General features: G+C 39.7%; 1 protein-coding gene across 1 annotated transcript in view; it reads left to right on the forward strand.

Annotated features, from left to right (window-relative positions):
* Nucleotides 1–20,148, forward strand: part of COL6A5 (collagen type VI alpha 5 chain) — a 117,076-nt gene that overhangs the window by 79,505 nt on the left and 17,423 nt on the right. The window contains 3 exon segments of the mRNA XM_014566446.2: nt 2,352–2,442; nt 6,427–6,635; nt 18,270–18,959. Of these exon segments, the coding sequence (XP_014421932.2) occupies nt 2,352–2,442; nt 6,427–6,635; nt 18,270–18,959 (990 nt within the window).

Raw genomic sequence — 20,148 nt, forward strand, 5'->3', positions numbered from 1 at the left:
AGCGTCCAGAAATGTTTAAAGCAATCTGACATGGCCACATCTTACAAGTGTGTGAACAGCGGATTTGGTCTCGTTGAACAAGATGTAAAGCAAACAGATCAGTGTGACACCTTGTCCTTCACCACAAATGGCTTGAGACCCTCTTCCTAGAGCAGTGGTTCTCAGTGGGGGATGGTCCCCCCACAAGATGCCTTTTGGGGATGTCTGGAGGCATTTTTGGTTGTCGCAACTGAGGGAGAGGAGAGTACTGGTATCTAGAGACCAGGGACGCTGTTAAACAGGACACCCTCGTCCCCTCCAGTGGAAAGAAAGGTCCAGCCCCAAATGTCAACAGCGCTGAGCTGAGAAAGCCTGCTCTGCGGGGTTCCTGCGGAATTGGGGCTGAGTCCGTTCTTTCTGGGACTCTGGCGGGCTTGGACTTAGGTTCCACTGGAACCAGTCCCAGCCCCCTAGAAGCCCCACGTTGCCCCCGTATTCAGGGAAACTCCAATATCACCAGCGTGACAGCGTCTTCACAGTTGACTCCTCATTGGAGGAGGAGAACCATTTTCCTTTCTCCTCTGACTCATGTGCGGTTGAAGAATCCAGTCGTCGTTCCCTTGGGGAAGTCATGTTATTTCTTTAACCCTAAATGCCTTCCATTGTATAATGTGCCATTATATGATGTAAAAAGGAAGAAAGAAGGGCTTCTGGGTAAATGTTGATATCAACTTTCCTCTTAGAGCTTTTTATTTTATGGTAACGGAAAGAGTTCTTTTACAGACGACCATGTCACTCTTGCACATGCATACGTGAAACAGATTGATTAAGGCATTCCTAAGACTTCTTCTTGTTCAAAATTTGACTCTTGTGAGCTACTTCTTGACTCAGAGGCATCGATGCCCACTTTTTTCAGTGCAGTGTTGTTCTTTAAGCTGTCAAGACTGATGATGGTGTGGCAAGTTAAAAAGACCCTATAAAGTAACCCAACGCTGGTCTTGCTGGGCTCTTAAGTAAGCTTTGCAACTATCGAGAGCTAGCTTACGTTTCTTCTCTCTCTTTTTTTAAATGGAGGCACTGGGGATTGAACCCAGGACCTCATGCATGCTAAGCATGCGCTCTACCGCTGAGCTACACCCAGCCCTCCTAGGGCCAGCTTACTTTTGATTTCCACCTGAGTCATGTGTGTTGGTGATGACTGTTGGGCGTTCCCACCTGCGCAGGTGATGACAGCAGTGTCACTGCTCCCGCCTCCCGGACAGCACCTGCCAACTGCAACTGATGCGAAGACATAGTCTTATTTCAGAGGATTAGAAAAACAATGCTCCTCTTAGAACCAGAGAAATGTGATTATTGTAAAACCATAAGTATTCTCTGAGATATTTTCATGGAGTCTTTGATCATTCAATGGCCAAAGGTCTCCTTTCACTAAAAACTGTTTATTTTCCTGAGTGAGGGGGATGTATACGTATATTTCTCAATATTCTGCAGGTTATGGAACAACAGGAAGGGGTAAAGGGACACATTATTTAGGTCAGTACCCTCTGATTATTTCCCTCCTAGGAAATCAGTGTTGTTTGGTGCAGAAGCACAGAAATAACATCATGTCATAAAATATTACCTTTCTGACATGTGCGCTATTAGCATAAGACTGCGTGAAAAAGCATGACAGAATGAAATTTCTGTTCAATTATGTTAGGCTGTGCATATGGAAATCAAGCGTGTCTGCATCACAAGTCACACTCACGCAAACAAGCTGAGGAGGTCCGTGTCCATGACCTTGGCAGTTCTTTGGCTGCAAAACAGTCTAACATCAGGTTCTGAACGCGCTTTCCAATTGCTACTATTTTCTGTTTTCATCCAGGCCAGATTGTCCTGAAATATTTTAGGAACATGTGTTGTAGCAGGAAGGTTCCTGTTGGAATTCTCTTTCCCTAACAAATAAAATTTCTAGTTTAAAATTTTAGGCGAGGGGAAGGCAGAGCTCAGTGATAGAGCGCATGCTTAGCATGCATGAGGTCCTGGGTTCAATCCCTAGCACGTTTGATAAAATAAATAAACAAACAAACAAATAAACCTAATTATCTCCCCCCCAACAAAACAAAGTTTTTTTTTAAATAAAGTATTTTTTTTTAAGGGAGAGTGGGTATAGCTCAAGGGTAGAGTGCATTCTTAGCATGCACAAGTTTCTAGGTTCAAACCCCAGTGCCTCCATTAAAAAAAAAATATATATATATATATATACACCAAATTACTTCCCCCTACAAAAAAAATTTTTTAAATAAATTTAAAAATAAATTAAAATTTTAAAGTTAAAAAAAGAAGTAAACATTTAAAAAAAATATGAAACTGTAACTTTTCTCATTCAACAGGAGGATTCAATCAGTACCCACCAGCGATGCTTGAGGACGCCTGCAGACTCCTCAGCTCAGAAGGAGAGGAGAATGAAGACATGAGTCTTCTGTGAGTTGGCGCTGCTGTTGTTTACAAGTGACTGTTGATTGGCCGAGGGGTGCTTAGCGGGGCTGATGGCAGGTTACGGGGCTGAGGAGGCTGATAAGTTCCCTGAAGGAAAGGCTCTTGATGTATTCCATTTTCTGTAGCAGAAGTTACACATCAAGCTGGCTTTCTAGATTGATGTTTTTAAAACCTCCTCATGAGCTCTCTTACAGTGTTGCTGTAAAATTCATGGTTTCCTCAGAAATGCCTGATGGAAGCTTACTCCAGAATAGAACCTGGGATTCAGCCTTAAGCCGCCCCAACCTCCCTTCGCGCCTCTCCCCACCGTAGCCTGAGTTCCGGCCACGCTGGACTCCCGTCTGCCTTCTGTGAACTATTGTTTCACCCTCCAGGGCCTCTGGCCACCCTGCCTGGGGCCCTGTTCCGTCTGTGAAGCCCTACCCACCCCTCATGGCCCTTATTGAAACTGTGTCCTCTTTGAAGCCTGTCTTAACTGGCAGTCAAAATCCACACTTCGTACTTTTTAAAGCAACTTTTGACACCTCAGCTGAGCCATTTACTACCATGTATCCCAGTGTTGTCTCTGTGACGTCCAGGGTTCCCTGTGACTCACTGTTTCATTCCCAAAGCACAGCCTGAAAGACTCCACAATGTCACTGCACATGTAAATAGTTTGCTTTAAATTTTTATCCTGAATGAGAATGTAAATAATGCATCTGATGGATCTTGAATCTCAGAAGGAGAATAGCCCCTTTGGCTGCTGTCTACTCCTCCCTGTGCTTGACTGAGCTTGGACCCCTGACTGCAGACCCTGAAAGCCCAGAGTGAGGTCCATTGTGACCCTATCCTGCCAGATTGCAAGGAAGCAGAGAGTTTCTCAGAATAGACACCTCTATTCTAGAATAGAATAGGTAAATAGGTCCCTCCCACCTATCCAGGAGCAAAATGGCAAGATGAAATGTTCCTCAGAATTCCTGCAAGTACGTCTTCCTCTGACATCAGGCTTCATTTATACTTAGTGGTTTAACGTGGAAGCACCCAGCAGCCCACACCTTCTGGAGGACAGCATGGCCCTGATGTCGAGGAAAGCAGTGTTTCCCAGCATGCACTAGGCAGGAATCTTATTTAAAGGAAAATCCGTTCTTGCAAAATGGTGTTTAAACATCATGTTATTTTAACATGGTCATATGTCAATCTAGCTGCAAATCCTATGTGCTCCTAGTTGCTAGGCAACTATCAAATGAAAACAAATGTGTATATCACATCCAAGCAAGTGCAATAAGACCCCAATTTAGAACACCAATTTAATGTAGTGGATGATTCTGCTTTGCCAAAACAAAATTCCTAAAAACTAAAAAAAAAAAAAAATTATAAATATGGTACATATTGGTGAAATATGTAAAATATGATGCATGCTGCAATTATACTATTGAAGTATAGTTGATTTACACTATTATATTAGATTCAGGAGTACAACACAGTGATTTGGTATTTTTACAGATTATACTCCATTAAAAGTTATTACAGTATAATGGCTGTAATGCCCCGTGCTATTCAATATATCCCTGTTGCTTATCTATTTTATACATAGTTTGTATCTCTTAATCCCATTCTTCTAACCTGCCCCTCCCCCTTCCTCTCTCATAACCACTAGTTTGTTCTCTGTATCTGTGAGTCTGTTTCTGTTTTGCTATATATGTTCATTTGTATCATTTTTTTGATTCCACATGTAAATGACGTAGAGTATTTGTCTTTCTCTGACTTGTTTCACTTAGTATGATAATCTCTAGGTCCATCCTTTTTGCTGCAAATGGCATTGTTTTATTCTTTTTCATGGCTGAACAGTATTCCATTGTATAAAGATACCACAGCTTCTTTATCCAGTCATCTGTCGATGGACATTTTGGTTGCTTCTATGTCTTGGCTATTGTAAATAGTGCTTCTTTGAACACTGGGGTACATGTATATTTTTGAATAAGGGTTTTCATCTTTTCTGGTTATATACCCAGGACTTGGATTGCTGGATCATATGGTAACTCTATTTTTAGTTTTTGGGAAACCACCATACTGTTTTCCATAGTGGCTGCACCAAACTACATTACTAGCAATGGTGTAGAAGGGTTCACTTTTCTCCACACCCTCTCTAGCATTTATTGTTTGTAGACTTTTGAATGATGGCCATTCTGACTGGTGTGAGATGATACCTAATTGTAGTTTTGATTTGCGTTTCTCTGATGATTAGTGATATTGAGCATCTTTTCATGTGCCTGTTGGCCATCTGGCTGTCTTCTTTGTAAAAGGTCTATTCAAGTTCTGTGCTCATTTTTTGAAATTGAGTTGTTTCGGGGTTTTTGTTTGTTTGTTTGTTTTTGTTTTTTTGTTGTTGAGTTGTATGAGCTGTTTATCTAGGTTGGATATTGACCCCCTTGAGGGTTGTACCATTTGCAGACGTTTTCTCCCATTTGGTAGATCATCTTTTTGTTTTGTCAGTGGTTTTCTTTGCTGTGCAAAAGCTTTTAAGTTTAATTAGGTCTCATTTGTTTATTTTTGCTTTTATTTCCTTTGCCTTAGGAGACAGATCCAAAAAAATATTGCTATTATTTATGTCAGAGAATGTTGTGCCTATGTTCTCTTCTAGGAGTTTTATGGTTTCAGATCTTACATTTAGGTCTTTAATCCATTTTGAGTTTATTTTTATATACGGTGTGAGGAAATGTTCTAACTTCATTCTTTTACATGTATCTGTCCAGTTTTCCCAGCACCACTTGCTGAAGGGACAGTCTTTTCCCCATTGTATATTTTTTTCTCCTTTATCAGAGATTCATTGACCATATGTGTGTAAGTTTATTTTGTGGCTCTCTTTCTGTTCCATTGAGCTGTTTTTCTGTTTTTGTGCTAGTACCACTTTGTTTTGATTACTGTAGTTTTGCAGTATAGTTTGAAATCCAGGATGGTGTATCTCCAGCTTTTTTTTCTCAAGATTGCTTTGGTAATTTTCAATGGGATTGTTTTCTTGCTTTCTCTTTCTGATAGTTTTTAGTTTATAGAAAAACAACAGATTTCTGTATATTAATCGTGTATCCTGAATCTTTACTGAGTTCATTTATTGGTTCTAATGGTTTTTGTGTGGAGGTGTTAGTTTCATGTCGTATGCAAATAGTGACAGTTTTACTTCTTCCCTCCCCATTGGGGGCCCTTGTATTTCTTTTGCTTGTCTGATTGCTGTGGCGACGACTTCCAAAACTGTGTTAAATAGAAGTGGTGAGAGTGGATAGCCTTGTCTTGTTCCTGAATTTATGGGAAAACAGTTGACCTTTTCACCATTGTATATGATGTTAGCTGTGGATTTGTCATAAATGGTCTTTGTTGGGTTGAGATATGTTCCCTCTGTACTCACTTTGATCAGAGATTTTGGTCGTGAATGGATGTTGAATTTTGTCAAATGCTTTTTATGCATCTATTGAAGTGATCACGTGATCTTTGTCCTTCCTTTTGTGAATGTGGTGTATCACACTGATTGATTTGCAGATGCTGAACCATTCTTGCATCCCTAGAATAAATCCAAGTTGATCACTGTGTGTGATACTTTTATATGCTGTTTGGTTCAGTTTGCTAATATTCTGTTGAGGATTTTTACATCTATATTCACCAGAGATAATGGCTTATATTTTTCTTTTTTTGTAGTGTCTGACTGGTTTTGGTGTCAGGTGGCCTTGTAGAATGAATTTGGGAGTGTTTGGTCCTCTGAATTTTTTGGAATAGTTCGAGAAGGATAGGAATTTGTTCTTCTATCTATGTGTAGGAGAATTCCCTTGTAGTGTAACGAATCTGAAGGAATTATTTGATTGAAATAAATTTAGATTTTTACAACTTAATCGTCTTTCTTTTAGCAAATGATTAAGTAACGATATTAAATTGTTCAGACATTTTATTTGTATTCCACAAAGTTATTTAGATCCACTTAAAACTTTCCTCTTTACCTTCTAGGTTTTCTTCTGAGCCGCATGAGATTTCTTCAGGAGAAAACAGCTTCATTGGTCAGGAATTAAGTGCTGGAAGAGACTCATCTTTTGTGTTGGGGGACAGTGGGAGTGACCATTTGGTTTACATTCCAAGCCACATGTTTATGCCACCGAAATTAATGACTAAGTATGAAAAAGATCAGGATTCTGGAGAAATTGCAAGTCTCACTTCGGGTAAGGAAACGAAAAGTTATGATGTGATGTGAAAGTAACTTGACTCTCCTCTTTTAACATTTAATAGAGAGTGAAATAAATAAGGCTGGTGCAAAAAGCAATTTTTTTTTCAAGTTCAAGATGGTAGCTACAACTGCTGCTTTTATTTGAATTGAAGATTTAAATGGTCACAGGTAGCACTCTGGAGATCACTGACACAAGCTCTAAGAAATGAGCCTGATATTTTCACCAAATTTAAGATTTCTCTAGAAGCCACAACTTAGAAGGTAAGTGTGATGTCAAAGGAGCAATCTGGAGACTATCAGAGCAAAGGAGGGATTAAAATGACTTTTACAAGTTGGCCTGGCCAGTGCCCCAGAATTTATGAGCACTTGAGAAGGTATAAGCTTTTGTTTGTTTTTTTTTTTACTGAAAATAAAATAAACTCCCCACTATCTTCTCGGTACATTTTAATGGCAAAGCAATAATGCTTTTTGTCAGGAGTTTCTATTTTCAAGCAAATCAGATACATAGAATTTTGGCTGCATTTTCATTTAAAAGGGTGACCTTTTAAACAGACTGTTCAGCTATTCGATCTATGCATCTAAAGTCTTCCAAAATGCTCATTTGGCCAGGATGCCAGCATTTAAAGCGTGTGTGTTGCTAAGAATATGCAAGCTTAAAAGGAAAAGGGGAAATTTCATGCTGATTATTCATAAGAATGAATAATATTAATTCTTCGTAACTTCCCTGGATGAGTAAGTGTTCTTTTCCTTGGATTAACACTTCATGTCCCTATATTGTCCCCCTATTGCTGAAATATGTATATTTGAATTTTATCTTTAAAACAAGCTAAACTTTCCTTTATAGAAGCTAGAATGAAGAATTAAAAAGTCAGTCATTAGTTGAAAACTAAAACTTTTTTGAAAAGGTGATGAAGTGAAACTGTACATACTTGGTACTCTGGCATTAAGGCATCCAAGTGTGTGTATTTTTTATTTGAAACAACGTTTTATTGTTGGGCAGACATAGCTTAAAGAAGAGAACAGAATATTTGTCCTTCTTAATGGATGCAGCCAATCTGGGGTGTTTGCTCTAATGATACGGGAATTACAACAGCCCTCAAGGCACAGGAATTTATTCTGTTTTGGTTTAGAAAGAAAAAGAGAAGTTCTTCGGGCAGTGTTGTTGATGCAGGAAAAACGGTTGTGGGGCTTGAGGATGTAGCTTCAGTAGCTTCATATGTTAGTAAGTTGAAGGACCAGTCTAACTAGTCTGGGGGAAGGGGCTGGGATTCCCAGGGAGTTGGCCACTGCCCACTCTTTGACCTTTTGTGGCTAGCCTTGGGACTGTCATGGCACTTGTGGGTGTATTATTCACCGTGTTAATATGTTACAATGAGCGTACAATGAAGCTCAAAGTCTACTAGAAGTCAGATCTCCCACCATCTTGAGCCTCAAGGCCTACTGGGGGTTGAATCTTCCACCATTTCGGTGTTAATTGCTGTTATCATTCCTTGAATGGCTGTGCCCTGCCCCCTTCCTGTCTCTTTGTCTTTTGTGATAGTATTGTTAGAGGTAAGCATTCTGAAGTCTAATAATTCAGAAGTGGGAACCTTTTCAAGAAAGACAGAAATAATTGGATATTTAACGGAAAAAAGATACCTTTTACCATCATCTTTAACGACCATCATTCAGTAATAATAGCAAGACTTTTCATTTGGTTTTTCAGATGTCTGGCAATTAAGATACTCATACCCAGTTTAAGGTCCAATTTGGCTGAAGAAATAACTGTGCATGGTTCTATAGGAAAAAATGTCAATTTTCTCTTGCTCCCATCCCACCCAATTACTCTTACACTGGGTTGAAGTGTGTTGGAACTTCCGTGGAGGATTATGTGAGGCTGTGGTAGCCTGGAAACAGAGTCTCAGACCGAAGGATAATATATATTATTTTATCCTTTAAAATAAATTTGAGTCTCAGATCATTAAGTGCTGTCTGGGAACTCGTACGAGTCCTTCCTTTTTTTTTTTTTTTTTTCTTTTTTAAAATCATCTTAAGCTGGGTGGCAAAAGCTGCTGAGAACTTTATATAATGTGCCCCATCCTTGTGGAGAGTAAATTGTGCTTCAGATATTTTGTTTGGTCACTGAGAGAGGAGCTTTGATAAGTTGCAGATGCACTGCACAAATCGAAGGTCGATAACTTTCATGAGCACCTCCATATGCTATGCCTATTATTCATTTATAATGTGATTCTTTTGTCTGATGGCTGATTTGTGTGCCCTTGAATGGAGAGTCTTGGGAAAAGTCAGAAGTCTTAACCATTTAAGAAATTTTTAGTGTTCCCAGACCACTGTGAGCTGGCACTGAGTTGTGTATCACTCTCTTTCACGAAAAACACAACCGCACTCTGTCTGTGCCCCTCCCTCTGCTTCTTCCTCCCAGCTCCGATTTCCAAGTTCATCTTTAATTCCATCCCCTTGCCTGGCCCTCTCCACTCCTTCCAGCAGCTCAGAATCACCTGCAAGCCCTTCAGAAGCACAGAATCCTAAACCTGTCTCAGAACTACTGCTTCATAGTTAGGAGTGTGAATGGCTACGAAAAAGCCACATGCTTTAAAACCACCATCGGTGATTTTTGTATGCCTTCATTTTTGAGATTCACTATCCCAGGGATTCTCAAATTGTGTCCTGAAGCCAGCAGCATCAGCACCATCTGGGAACGTGGTTGACAGGCGCTCATCCCAGACTGAAGCAGACACTCCGGGGGTGGGGCTCAGCCGTCAGTCTTAACAAGCCATGCAGGTGATTCTGCTGCAGGCTGAGGCTGAAGACCTGCTGCTCCTGCTGCCAAAGTTGCTCTGTGTTCTCAGCTAAAAGCAACTGGGTAATCAGTCTCACGGAACAGAAGTAAGAATGCCTAGTTCCAAAGGATTCCAGGTGAACTGCATTATAATTTTGCTTTGCACATCCAAGAACGCTGACCATCCATCCATCCATCCACCCATCCATCCAACATCTATCAGAACATTTTTAAGATTCAAACAGGTAGAGATTATCTGGAGATACTATTACGCATTTTGACCACAACATCCACGATATAAAAATTCGTTGGAAAATTCAGTTCCTCGTAATTACTTACCAGTGGAATACACATAGTTCTTTGGAATTATGTAACGAAAACTGGATGGTTTAATTCCAATTGAATTGCAACTAATGACCCAGTGGTGAGCCTAGCATTTTCATCAAAGATGCTAGGTTAACTAATAATTAAGATACAGTTAGTCTACTTTCAAGATTAAAGAGGGACAAGATTTTTTTTTAACATTTTTTTATTGAGTTGTAGTCATTTTACAATGTTGTGTCAAATTCCAGTGTAGAGGACAATTTATCAGTTATACATGAACTACATATATTGATTGTCACTTTTTTTTTTTTGCTGTGAGCTACCACAAGATCTGGACAAGATCATTTTTTTTTTCCATAATACCTAATATTTATTTAAGACCTACAGTGACTGAAAGCACTTCTATACAGTATCTCATCTAATCTTCATAACATGGTCAATACTGTTCTCATTTTACAGTCAAGAAAACAAGCTTAGAGAGATTTAATAATTTGCCAAATGGCAAACATCTGTGCAAGTGACAAATCAGCAGTGCTTAAGCTCCTATCAGTTTTCCATGGTCCAAACAACATTTTATATATGAAAATAAACTAAAACCTGTGAAAAGGATGTTGACAATATATTCATTTGTTAGCTATTTTAAGCCATTAACAGTTATTTTATCTGATATCTGCAATAATTATTGATAATCACATATATTTGTGAATATGTAAAACTTGGAAACAAGATTAAGTATATTAACAATTTAGGCTGCTTTTCTGTTGTCACATAATTTCAGTACATTTATAATACTTCAAGTAGAGTAATCAGTTTAGTCACTTTTTAAGATTGATAATATTAAGTAAAATATTGCAAAGAGTTGAAGTAGAAGTTAAATAGGGGGGCTTAATTAAATAGCCAGGTTTGAATCCTAACCATGTAAAGATGTGTTAATCACTTAATATTTTTAAGCTTCAATTTTCTCATCTAAAAATGGAATCAATATTTCTTTTTTAGCAACAGAATATATTTATTTAATTGAACTATAGTTGATTTACAATATTGTGTTAGTTTTAGGCATACAGCAAAGTGATACAGTTATAAATATTTTTTCAGATTATTTTTCATTATAGGTTATCACAAGATACTGAATATAATTCCCTGTGCTGTACAGTAAATGCTTGTTGCTTATCTGTTTTATGTATAGTAGTTTGTATCTGTTAATTCCTACTCCTAATTTATCCCTCCCCCCTCCCTTTCCTCTTTGGTAACCAAAAGTTTGTTCTCTTTTGTTTTTTTCTTTTTTTTTACTTTTTTTTATTGATTTATAATCATTTTACAATGTTGTGTCAAATTCCAGTGTAGAGCACAATTTTTCAGTTATACATGAACATGTATATATTCATTGTCACATTTTTTTCTCTGTGAGCTACCATAAGATGTTGTATATATTTCCCTGTGCTATACAGTATAATCTTGTTTATCTATTCTACAATTTTGAAATCTCTCCCCCCACCACCCCCTTGGCAACCACAAGTTTATATTCTATGTCTGTGAGTCTATTTCTGTTTTGTATTTATGCTTTTTTTTTTTTTAGATTCCACATATGAGTGATCTCATATGGTACTTTTCTTTCTCTTTTTGGCTTACTTCACTTAGAATGACATTCTCCAGGAGCATCCATGTTGCTGCAAATGGTGTCATGTTGTTGGTTTTTATAGCTGAGTAGTATTCCATTGTAAAAATATACCACTTCTTCTTTATCTAGTCATACATTGTTGGACATTTAGGCTGTTTCCATGTCTTGGCTATTGTAAATAATGCTGCCATGAACATTGGGGTGCAGGTGTCTTTTTGAAGTAGGGTTCCTTCTGGATATAAGCCCAGGAGTGGGATTCCTGGGTCATAGGGTAAGTCTCTTCCTAGTCTTTTGAGGAATCTCCACACTGTTTTCCACAGTGGCCGCATCAAACTGCATTCCCACCAGCAGTGTAGGAGGGCTCCCTTTTCTCCACAGCCTCTCCGGCATTTGTCATTTGTGGACTTTTGAATGATGGCCATTCTGACTGGTGTGAGGTGATACCTCGTTGTAGTTTTGATTTTCATTTCTCTGATAATTAGTGATATGGAGCATTTTTTCATGTGCCTATTGATCATTTGTATGTCTTCCTTGGAGAATTGCTTGTTTAGGTCTTTTGCCCATTTTTGGATTGGGTTGTTTATTTTTTTCTTATTGAGTCGTATGAGCTGCTTATACATTCTGGAGATCAAGCCTTTGGACAATATCATTTTTAATGAATGTTGAATACCAACCCAAACTCAGCCTAAGGCTCACTCATAGCTTTAAGCAGTCCCTGGTTTTAGGATGACTTCAACTGATACTCTTTTCAATGAATTTTATGAAGTAATGAGAAGCAACACTTCCCTCCTCCAACTAGGCTGGAGTTGTGCTCAAGGGAATTTGCATGGATTTTATTTTACATTTTTATTTTTCTAACTTTAGTCTGATTATGCTGTACAGTCAGCTTGATTCCACCCCCCACCCCCCAACCCTGGGAGACTTATGCAGTGTCTACAGACACTTTTAGTTGTCGTTACGGGAGGTACTTCTGGCATTTAGTGGGTAGAGGCCACAGATGCTGCTAAACATTCTACAGTGTACAGGACACCCCCCCCCCCCAACAAAGGATGACCCCGTTGGATTGTCAATAATGAGAGAAACTATTTTAGAAGAAAACTTCATGCCCCCAAGGTCATGGAACTCAAAGATTCGGTATAAGCACTCATGATTCCTACACCCTGTTTGCCATTTCCCATTATACCCTCAGGATTCTGCTAATGTTTTAAAAAATTAGGGAATGGGGAGGGATAAATTGGAAATTTGGGATTTGTAGATACACGCTACTGTGTATAAAAGAGATAAACAACAAGGTCCTACTGTACAGCACAGGGAACTATATTCAGTATCTTGTAGTAACCTATAGTGAAAAAGAATATATGTTTATATTTCTATATGTGTGTATAAGTGAATCACCATGTTGTACACCAGAGACTAACACAACATTGTGAATCAACTATACTTCAATTAAAAAAAAATACTATCACACAATGTAACATTTGAATACAAAGAGTTGCAAATCAAACAATTTAGCAAACTGAGCTATTTGTAGTGTGGAATATATTCTTTGGTTTTCCCATAGGTATATAGGATTACATAGTTTTATTCAACTGCATATCCTGCTTTGCACATAATATGTTATACATTGTACATATTGCTGCAAGCTTCATACTGATTTTTCTGTGTTCTTATAGTGTTACTTCAATGCATTAATTCTTTAATGAATGAATTCTTTAGCTCTTTACCTCTTGTTGAACACTTAGCTTGCTTCTAATTTTTGCTGTCCTGTGTTGAACTTAAATATATATATCTTCTGCTGAATTTAAATATATACTGAAATTAAATGCCACAGGATTGGCCTCTGAGTCACACACTGGAAAAGCCACCAAGCTGAATGTCCTACTGTCTCATCAGTACACATTCAAAAGGGGTCAGTAATAGAATTGGGATCATGTCTGAATTTGAAGGACATGTTTCAGGAACTCTATGGGGAATCTCAACTATCTTGATGCTCTTTGGGGTATAAACGGAGTCTCCTGTTCGTTTTAAACTGTAGATTGAAGTGATTGCATTTACTTTTGCTTGGAAGTTTATTGTAAAGTCATAGTTTGGAGTGTTCTCCTTGAAGACTTTTCATGCAGTGAAACTAATGTGAGCTGCGAGTCGAGGGTATGTGGACGATTTGTCTTCACTGAGGTCGCTTCTTGATGTCTCATGCAGTCGTTTGTGGCAACTAACGACTGTTCTAGAGTATTAAATGCGACACTTTTTTTCATATGGACCTGTTCCTAATGGAATAAAACTTGGGTAGTTGAAGTAGTAATTGGGTGATGGTGGGGGTGTGGGTGCAGCCCTCACTGAGGACTTACTATATGAAGGAACTCGGCTAAGCATTTCCATGGATTTTCCCATGAATATTCAGACATCCTTTCACACAGCAAATATGTATTTGGCTCCTGTTCTGAATTAAGCCCCAACCTAGTCTTTTGGGGGGTTGCAGAGATTTTTTATTTTTAAGATTCAGACAGAAGCCCTGTCTTCAAGGAGTTTGTAGTCTGATCGAGTGTACTCTGTGTGTACAAAAAATACCTTAAACAAGTCAGAAAGTATTCAGTTCAATAAAAAGTGTGGATGGAGCACTTTGAAGGCCAGCATTTATTTCATGCCGTACAGCGCTCAGAGCACTGCAGACACTGTCTCACTTGATGAATGAACAATGTGTGAGGAATAATAGTAACCACAGAAGTCACTGTTTATGTAGCGCAAATACTTGCCTTGCACTGTGCTGAGCACTTTATATATGTGATTTCATTTAACCTTTACCCCAGAAAGCATCATTATTATAATTACTGTTACATCTTATAGATGAGGACACAGATGCAAAGATTCAGAGCCTCCCCAAACACCACAGCTTGTCAGTAGCAGAGCTAGGACTCAAGTCCACACCCATCTTCACAAAAATGCTAATTTTTGACAGTGGTGGGCTGTGCTGTCTGACAGTGGCATTGTCCGCCTTTACAATGAGGAAATCTCTCCAGCTGCCAAATTTGAGAATAAGTGAAATCATGTCATCATTGGGAGAGTTATTTTTAAATAATCTTGTTGGTACAATTCTATTTCTAAATTAATTGAATTTCAAAAAATTCCTGCATATAACTCATTTGGTGGACTTAAGGATCTAGGCCAAGAAAGAGATTTATTCTGTCTTTGGGGAAAAGAATGAACTCTGTTTTAAGACAGTGACTCCTACATGTTCAGGAGAGTCAAGGAGAGAGGGACTCAGACACAAGACGAGAGAATTTGAAATGTATCAGTATTTCCCGTGGGCATAAAATCAGTGACACACAGTCCGAGACACACGCTTGTGCCTACTTCCTGTGTGCACCCACCTCGAGCTCGACCAGTGACCTCACCAGACAGGCCTGGGTCGGTGGTGTTGGCTGGAGAGGCATGTAAATTACTGCCATCACGTGCGTAAGCACAAGAGCATGTGCTGGTATGCGTGTAAGTTGTGTGCCACGAGTACCAGCTGACTTTGCCCTTTTTGGAAATTTTGGTTTGCAGAGAATATAGTATCATGGGTAGGATTTCCAGGTGTCCAAGACTTTCTACTTGTTTTCTTCTTTCTAAAAATTGTGGTGTATTTAGGATGTGCCAGGCGCTGTGAACATTTTATTTAATTCTCTCCAAAATGTTATAAGGTTGTAGTTGATTATTACAATTTTACTAATATTTTAGGTAATGCAACCGAGGCATGGAAGAGACGTGGGGATCACAGAGCTGACAGATGATTTAGACAGGACTCGGTCCCCAGAGACTCCGCTCATAACCACTGCTCTATAATGTCTGGAGAATTTTAAAAATTGCAAATTTTATTGAATTTGTGTACCTGCCTACTTTGGGAAGAAAACTTTCTTTAATAGCTTCAGTCAGAAGGAATAGCATTGACTGAGACCCTGGTTCTTCAAACCAGGTCCTGGGACCTCTGGTGAGGTGGCCGATGAGTCCTCAATGTGTCTGCTCCACCTTCATGTCTGATGACCAGTTCTTCAGGGTGAGTGACACAGAGCTGGGTGCAAATCCTGCCTGTCCCACATACAGGCTGTCATTTCTTGGCCAAATGGTTTGGCCTCTCGAAGCCTCAGCTTGCTCCTCTGTAGAATGGGCATGATAATTCCACCCTCATAGTGCTGTGTGGAAGATTAAGGGAGAGAAGGCAGGCATGGAGCAGAGCACAAGACTGGGAGCAGAGTGGGCGCTCAATTCAACACTTGAGAGTGGGAAAATGGAAGAGAGCATCGCCAGCCTTGTGGGAAGTCTATTTTATTTTATTTTTTTATGGACGTGTAGTTGATTTGCAATGTTAGTTTCAGGTGTGCAGCAAAGTGATACAGTTATACATATATGTACATACATGTATACGTGTGTGTGTGTGTGTGTATCAGCCTCGTGGAAAGTCTTATAAAAAGGGTTAACTGGAAAAATAGCTACTACAGTTCATGTGGACAGAGATGTGCACATCAAGGAGCTACAGTCATCCGTGTGCCTTGCCAATGGAGAACATACGATTGATTTTGGCCCCTGAACAGATTCCAAGGCAGACCACAAGATAACTCATTGCACATCTTGAGATTTCCCACAAATTCCATGAAAGGCAGCGTAGCTACTTCACACGCATATGCAATCCCAGTCCAAATGGCTCAAGTCTTTAGATTCTCCCTTGCCCCTAAATAGCATTTCCACCTCCACTTCTCCTGAAAGTTACTGGAGCACACTTGGCGCTGTGGCTTAAATCTTAGCCAAAGTTAACCTAATCTCTGGGGGCGCTTCCGTGGAAATCCAGCTGGATACCCCATTCCTTTCAAGCCAGTTCCACGAGAAGTGAGCCAGCTCTTCCTCATCTGCCATTCTGGGGAAATTCTTCCCAGTGTTGGAGATGGGATCGGTGTGTTGGTGACATTTCCAGAGAATACACAGCACTGCTGTGAGCTATAAATATACTTTATCCACACTCCTGCCAAATTTTCTTGAAGGAAAATATTTTTGAAGACCCAATCTCCCCAAGTAAGATGATTTAGACTCAAAGTAGGATAATCATAGGTGATTACTGAGTGTTTGACTACATTTTAGAGTTTTAGCATTTACCTTCTTTGACTCTCATGCTCGTCCTGCGAGTGGGTAGAGAACCTAGGTCTAGAGATTTTTATAGGTGAAATACACCTCCTTAGAAAATAGTTCTGCTGGGTACTCTGGAAAAGGATTGAGATTTTGCTCACTTATAAAGAGAAAACTAGGGGAGGGGGAAGTAACATTTCTGGTGTGGGCAGTGTATGAAAAAATATTTTACTAACATGATAAGTCAATCCTCCCTCTTCTTTTAATTGAAGTATAGTTTATTTACAATATTATATTAGTTTCATGTATACAACATAGTGGTTCAATATTTTTATAGATTGTATTTCATTTAAAGTTATTATAAAGTATTTGCTCTATTCCCTGTGTGGTGCAATATATCCCTGTAGCTTATTTACTTTTTTACATAGTAGTTTGTGCCTCTTAATCTTCTTCCCCTCTCTTACCCCTCTCCCCTTCCCTCTTCCACTGGTCACCACTAGTTTGTTCTCTATATCTGTGACTCTCTTTCTGTTTTGTTATATTTATTCATTTGTTTTATTTTTTAGATTCCACATAAAAATGAAAACACAGAGTATTTGTCTTTCTCTGTCTGACTTATCTCACTAAGCATAATAATACCCTCTAGGTCCAACCATGTTGTTGCAAATGGCAAGTTCCCACTCTTTTTTATGGCTGAATAGTATTCCATCGTGTATGGGCCACATCTTCTTTATCGAATCATCAGTTGACAGACATTTAGTTTGCTTCCATATCTTACCTATTGTAAATAGTGCTGCTATGAACGCTGGAGTGTATCATTTCCAATTAGTGTCTTTGTTTTCATTGGATACATACCCAGGAATGGAATTGCTGGATCCTTTGCTAGTTCTGTTTCTAGTTTTCTGAGAAACCTCCATACTGTTTTTCACAGTGACTGCACCCATGTATATTCCCACCAACAATGTTCTTGAGTTCTATTTTCTCCACATCTTCACCAACATTCTTATTTGTAGACTTTCTGACAATAGCCATTCTCACGGGTGTGAGGTGATATCTCATTGTGGTTTTGATTTGCATTTCTCTGATGATTAGCAATGTTGAGCATCCTTCCTTGTGCCTGTTGGCCATCTGTATGTCTTTTTTGTAAAAAGGTCTATTCAGGTCTTCTGCCCATTTTTTGATTGAGTTGTTTGTTTGTTTGTTTTGATATTGAGTTTTATGAGCTGTTTATCTCATGTGGATATTGACCCTTTGTGAAACATATAATTTGTAAATATATTCTCCCCATCAGTAGGCTTTTTGTTTTATCAATGGTTTTCTTTGGTGTGCAAAGGCTTTTAAGTTTAATTAGGTTCCATTTGTTAATTTTTGCTTTTGTTTCCTTTACCCAGGAGCCAGATCCAAAAAAATTATTGCTACAATTTACATGAAAGACTGTTTTCTTATGTTTTCTTCTAGGAGTCTAATGGTTTCTGGTCTTACATTTAGGTCTTTAATCCATTTTGAGTTTATTTTAGCATATGGAATGAGAAAATGTTCTAATTTCATTGTTTCATATGTAGCTGTTCAGTTCTCCCAGCACCACTTATTGAAGAAACTCCTTTCCCTGTTGTATATTCTTGTCATGGATTAATTGACCATAAGTGTGCGGGCTTATTTCTGGGCTCTCTATTGTATTCTAGTGATCTGCCGCAGGTGTGGGAAGGAAGCATGAAGGAAGCATGAAGACACCCCATGCTGTGTATCTGCCATCCTTGGCTAGGAGTTCCAAGTTTATCCTTCTACTAAAAACAGTGACTTGAGTTATTCTGTTGCAGGACATGAAAACCATGGCAGAAAAGAAGAACCAGGTCTTGCTTATGAACCTAGCACTGCCTCTCTTCAAGAATATTACATGGATGTGGCTTTCCTCATAGATGCTTCCCAAAGAGTAGGAAAGGATGAGTTTAAGGATGTGAAAGCGTTTGTAACCTCGGTGCTTGATTACTTCCACGTGGCCCCAGACCCACTGATCTCCATGCTGGGAGACAGGGTAGCAGTCCTGACCTACTCTCCTCCAGGCTACATGCCCAACACTGAAGAATGCCCCGTCTACCTGGAATTCGATTTGGTCACTTACAACAGTAGACACCAAATGAAACAGCATCTCCAAGACTCTCTCCAGCAGCTCAATGGAGATGCTTTTATTGGCCAGGCCCTACAGTGGACAGTGGACAATGTTTTTGTAGGAACCCCCAACCTCAGGAAAAACAAAGTGATCTTTGTCATATCTGCTGGTGAAACCAACCCTTTAGACAAGGAAGTTTTAAGAAATGTGTCTCTGAGTGCCAAGTGTCAGGGCTACTCCATATTTGTGTTTTCCTTTGGTCCTGTGCACGACGACAAGGAGCTAGAAGAATTAGCCAGCCACCCACTGGATCATCACTTGGTCCAGCTTGGCCGGTCCCACAAGCCAGACTTGGACTATATCGTCAAATTTGTCAAGCCGTTTGTTCATTCAGTCAGACGTAAGTCGTTGAAGTTTTCCTCTTCTATTGCATTTGCAATAGAGTCAATGTCTCTTTGTCTAATTCACTAGTGGGATCTAATCCACGATCCCCACTTGGGTCAAGAGTGGTGCAGTCTAGAAGGCAATGAGAAAACCACAGAGAAAAATCCCAGGTCTTAGTGACCTTGACCTTTGCTGCTGTCCTGTCAAGGTCTTTGCCAGAAAGTGAAAGGTGTCTTTTAACCCTAATCTGTGAGTGTTTACTATGTGCCAAGTTTTTTCGATTATGGTATCATTTAATCCTCAGGACAGCCCTCAAAGGGAGGTATTAAGTTTAAAAATAGTTTTATTGAGGTGTAGTTGATTTACAATTTTTTTTTAATGAAGGTACTAGGGACTGACCCCAGGACCTCGTGCATACTTAGGCCTGCACTCTCCTGCTGAGCTGTACCCATCCATCACAGGAAAGTATTAGCATCCCCACTTTACAAGTGAGAAAACTGAGGTTCAGAGACATTAAATAAATGGCACGAAAGCGCACAGTTAAGAGCTGGCAAATTGTAGGCTTGACCCCAGGCATCCTGAGCTCAGAGCCCTGCCCTCGTTCATTAAGCTACACTTCAGTCACTAACGCCTTAACGAGGTGTAGACCGCTGCAGTAAACACTGTCCCCCAGTCCCCCCGCCTGTTCCAAGGATTCCTATTTTATCTTGTCAGTTTTGGTTCTGAATTCAGTTCTTAAGAGCCATGGACAGGAATCTCTCCTAGAGACTCCGTCTCAGACAGCTGGCTCAGGGACAGCCAGGCAAGGGCTATAAGGTTGTTTTTCTACAGTGGGGATTTGAGAGAGGCTGCCCACCACTGTCCCTAAGTTGTAATTGCAGACACGGTTACAGTAGCAAACCTGAGAGCCCACAGCATCAAGCACGGCCTGGCCTCTGCTGGGAATCAGGATGCGGCAGAGGCCACGCCGAGCAGTGGTCTGCAGCCCCAGCAAGTTCAGCGGGGAGTCCCAGGGATGCAGATTTTCCAGCCCTCACGTAGCCCAGGGCTCACGGAACCCTCAGAAATCTTGGAAGTCTGGATTTATATTTAGTAGCAAGCTTGTCACTTGCAAAAAGAAAGTGCCTTCTTCCAACCGCGAGATAAATCGGGTAGTCAATTTCAATGGCTAATACTGTCTTCAGAAAGATCCTCCTTTTAAAGGG

Source organism: Camelus ferus, chromosome 1, assembly GCF_009834535.1.
Source record: "Camelus ferus isolate YT-003-E chromosome 1, BCGSAC_Cfer_1.0, whole genome shotgun sequence".
NCBI lineage: Eukaryota > Metazoa > Chordata > Mammalia > Artiodactyla > Camelidae > Camelus > Camelus ferus.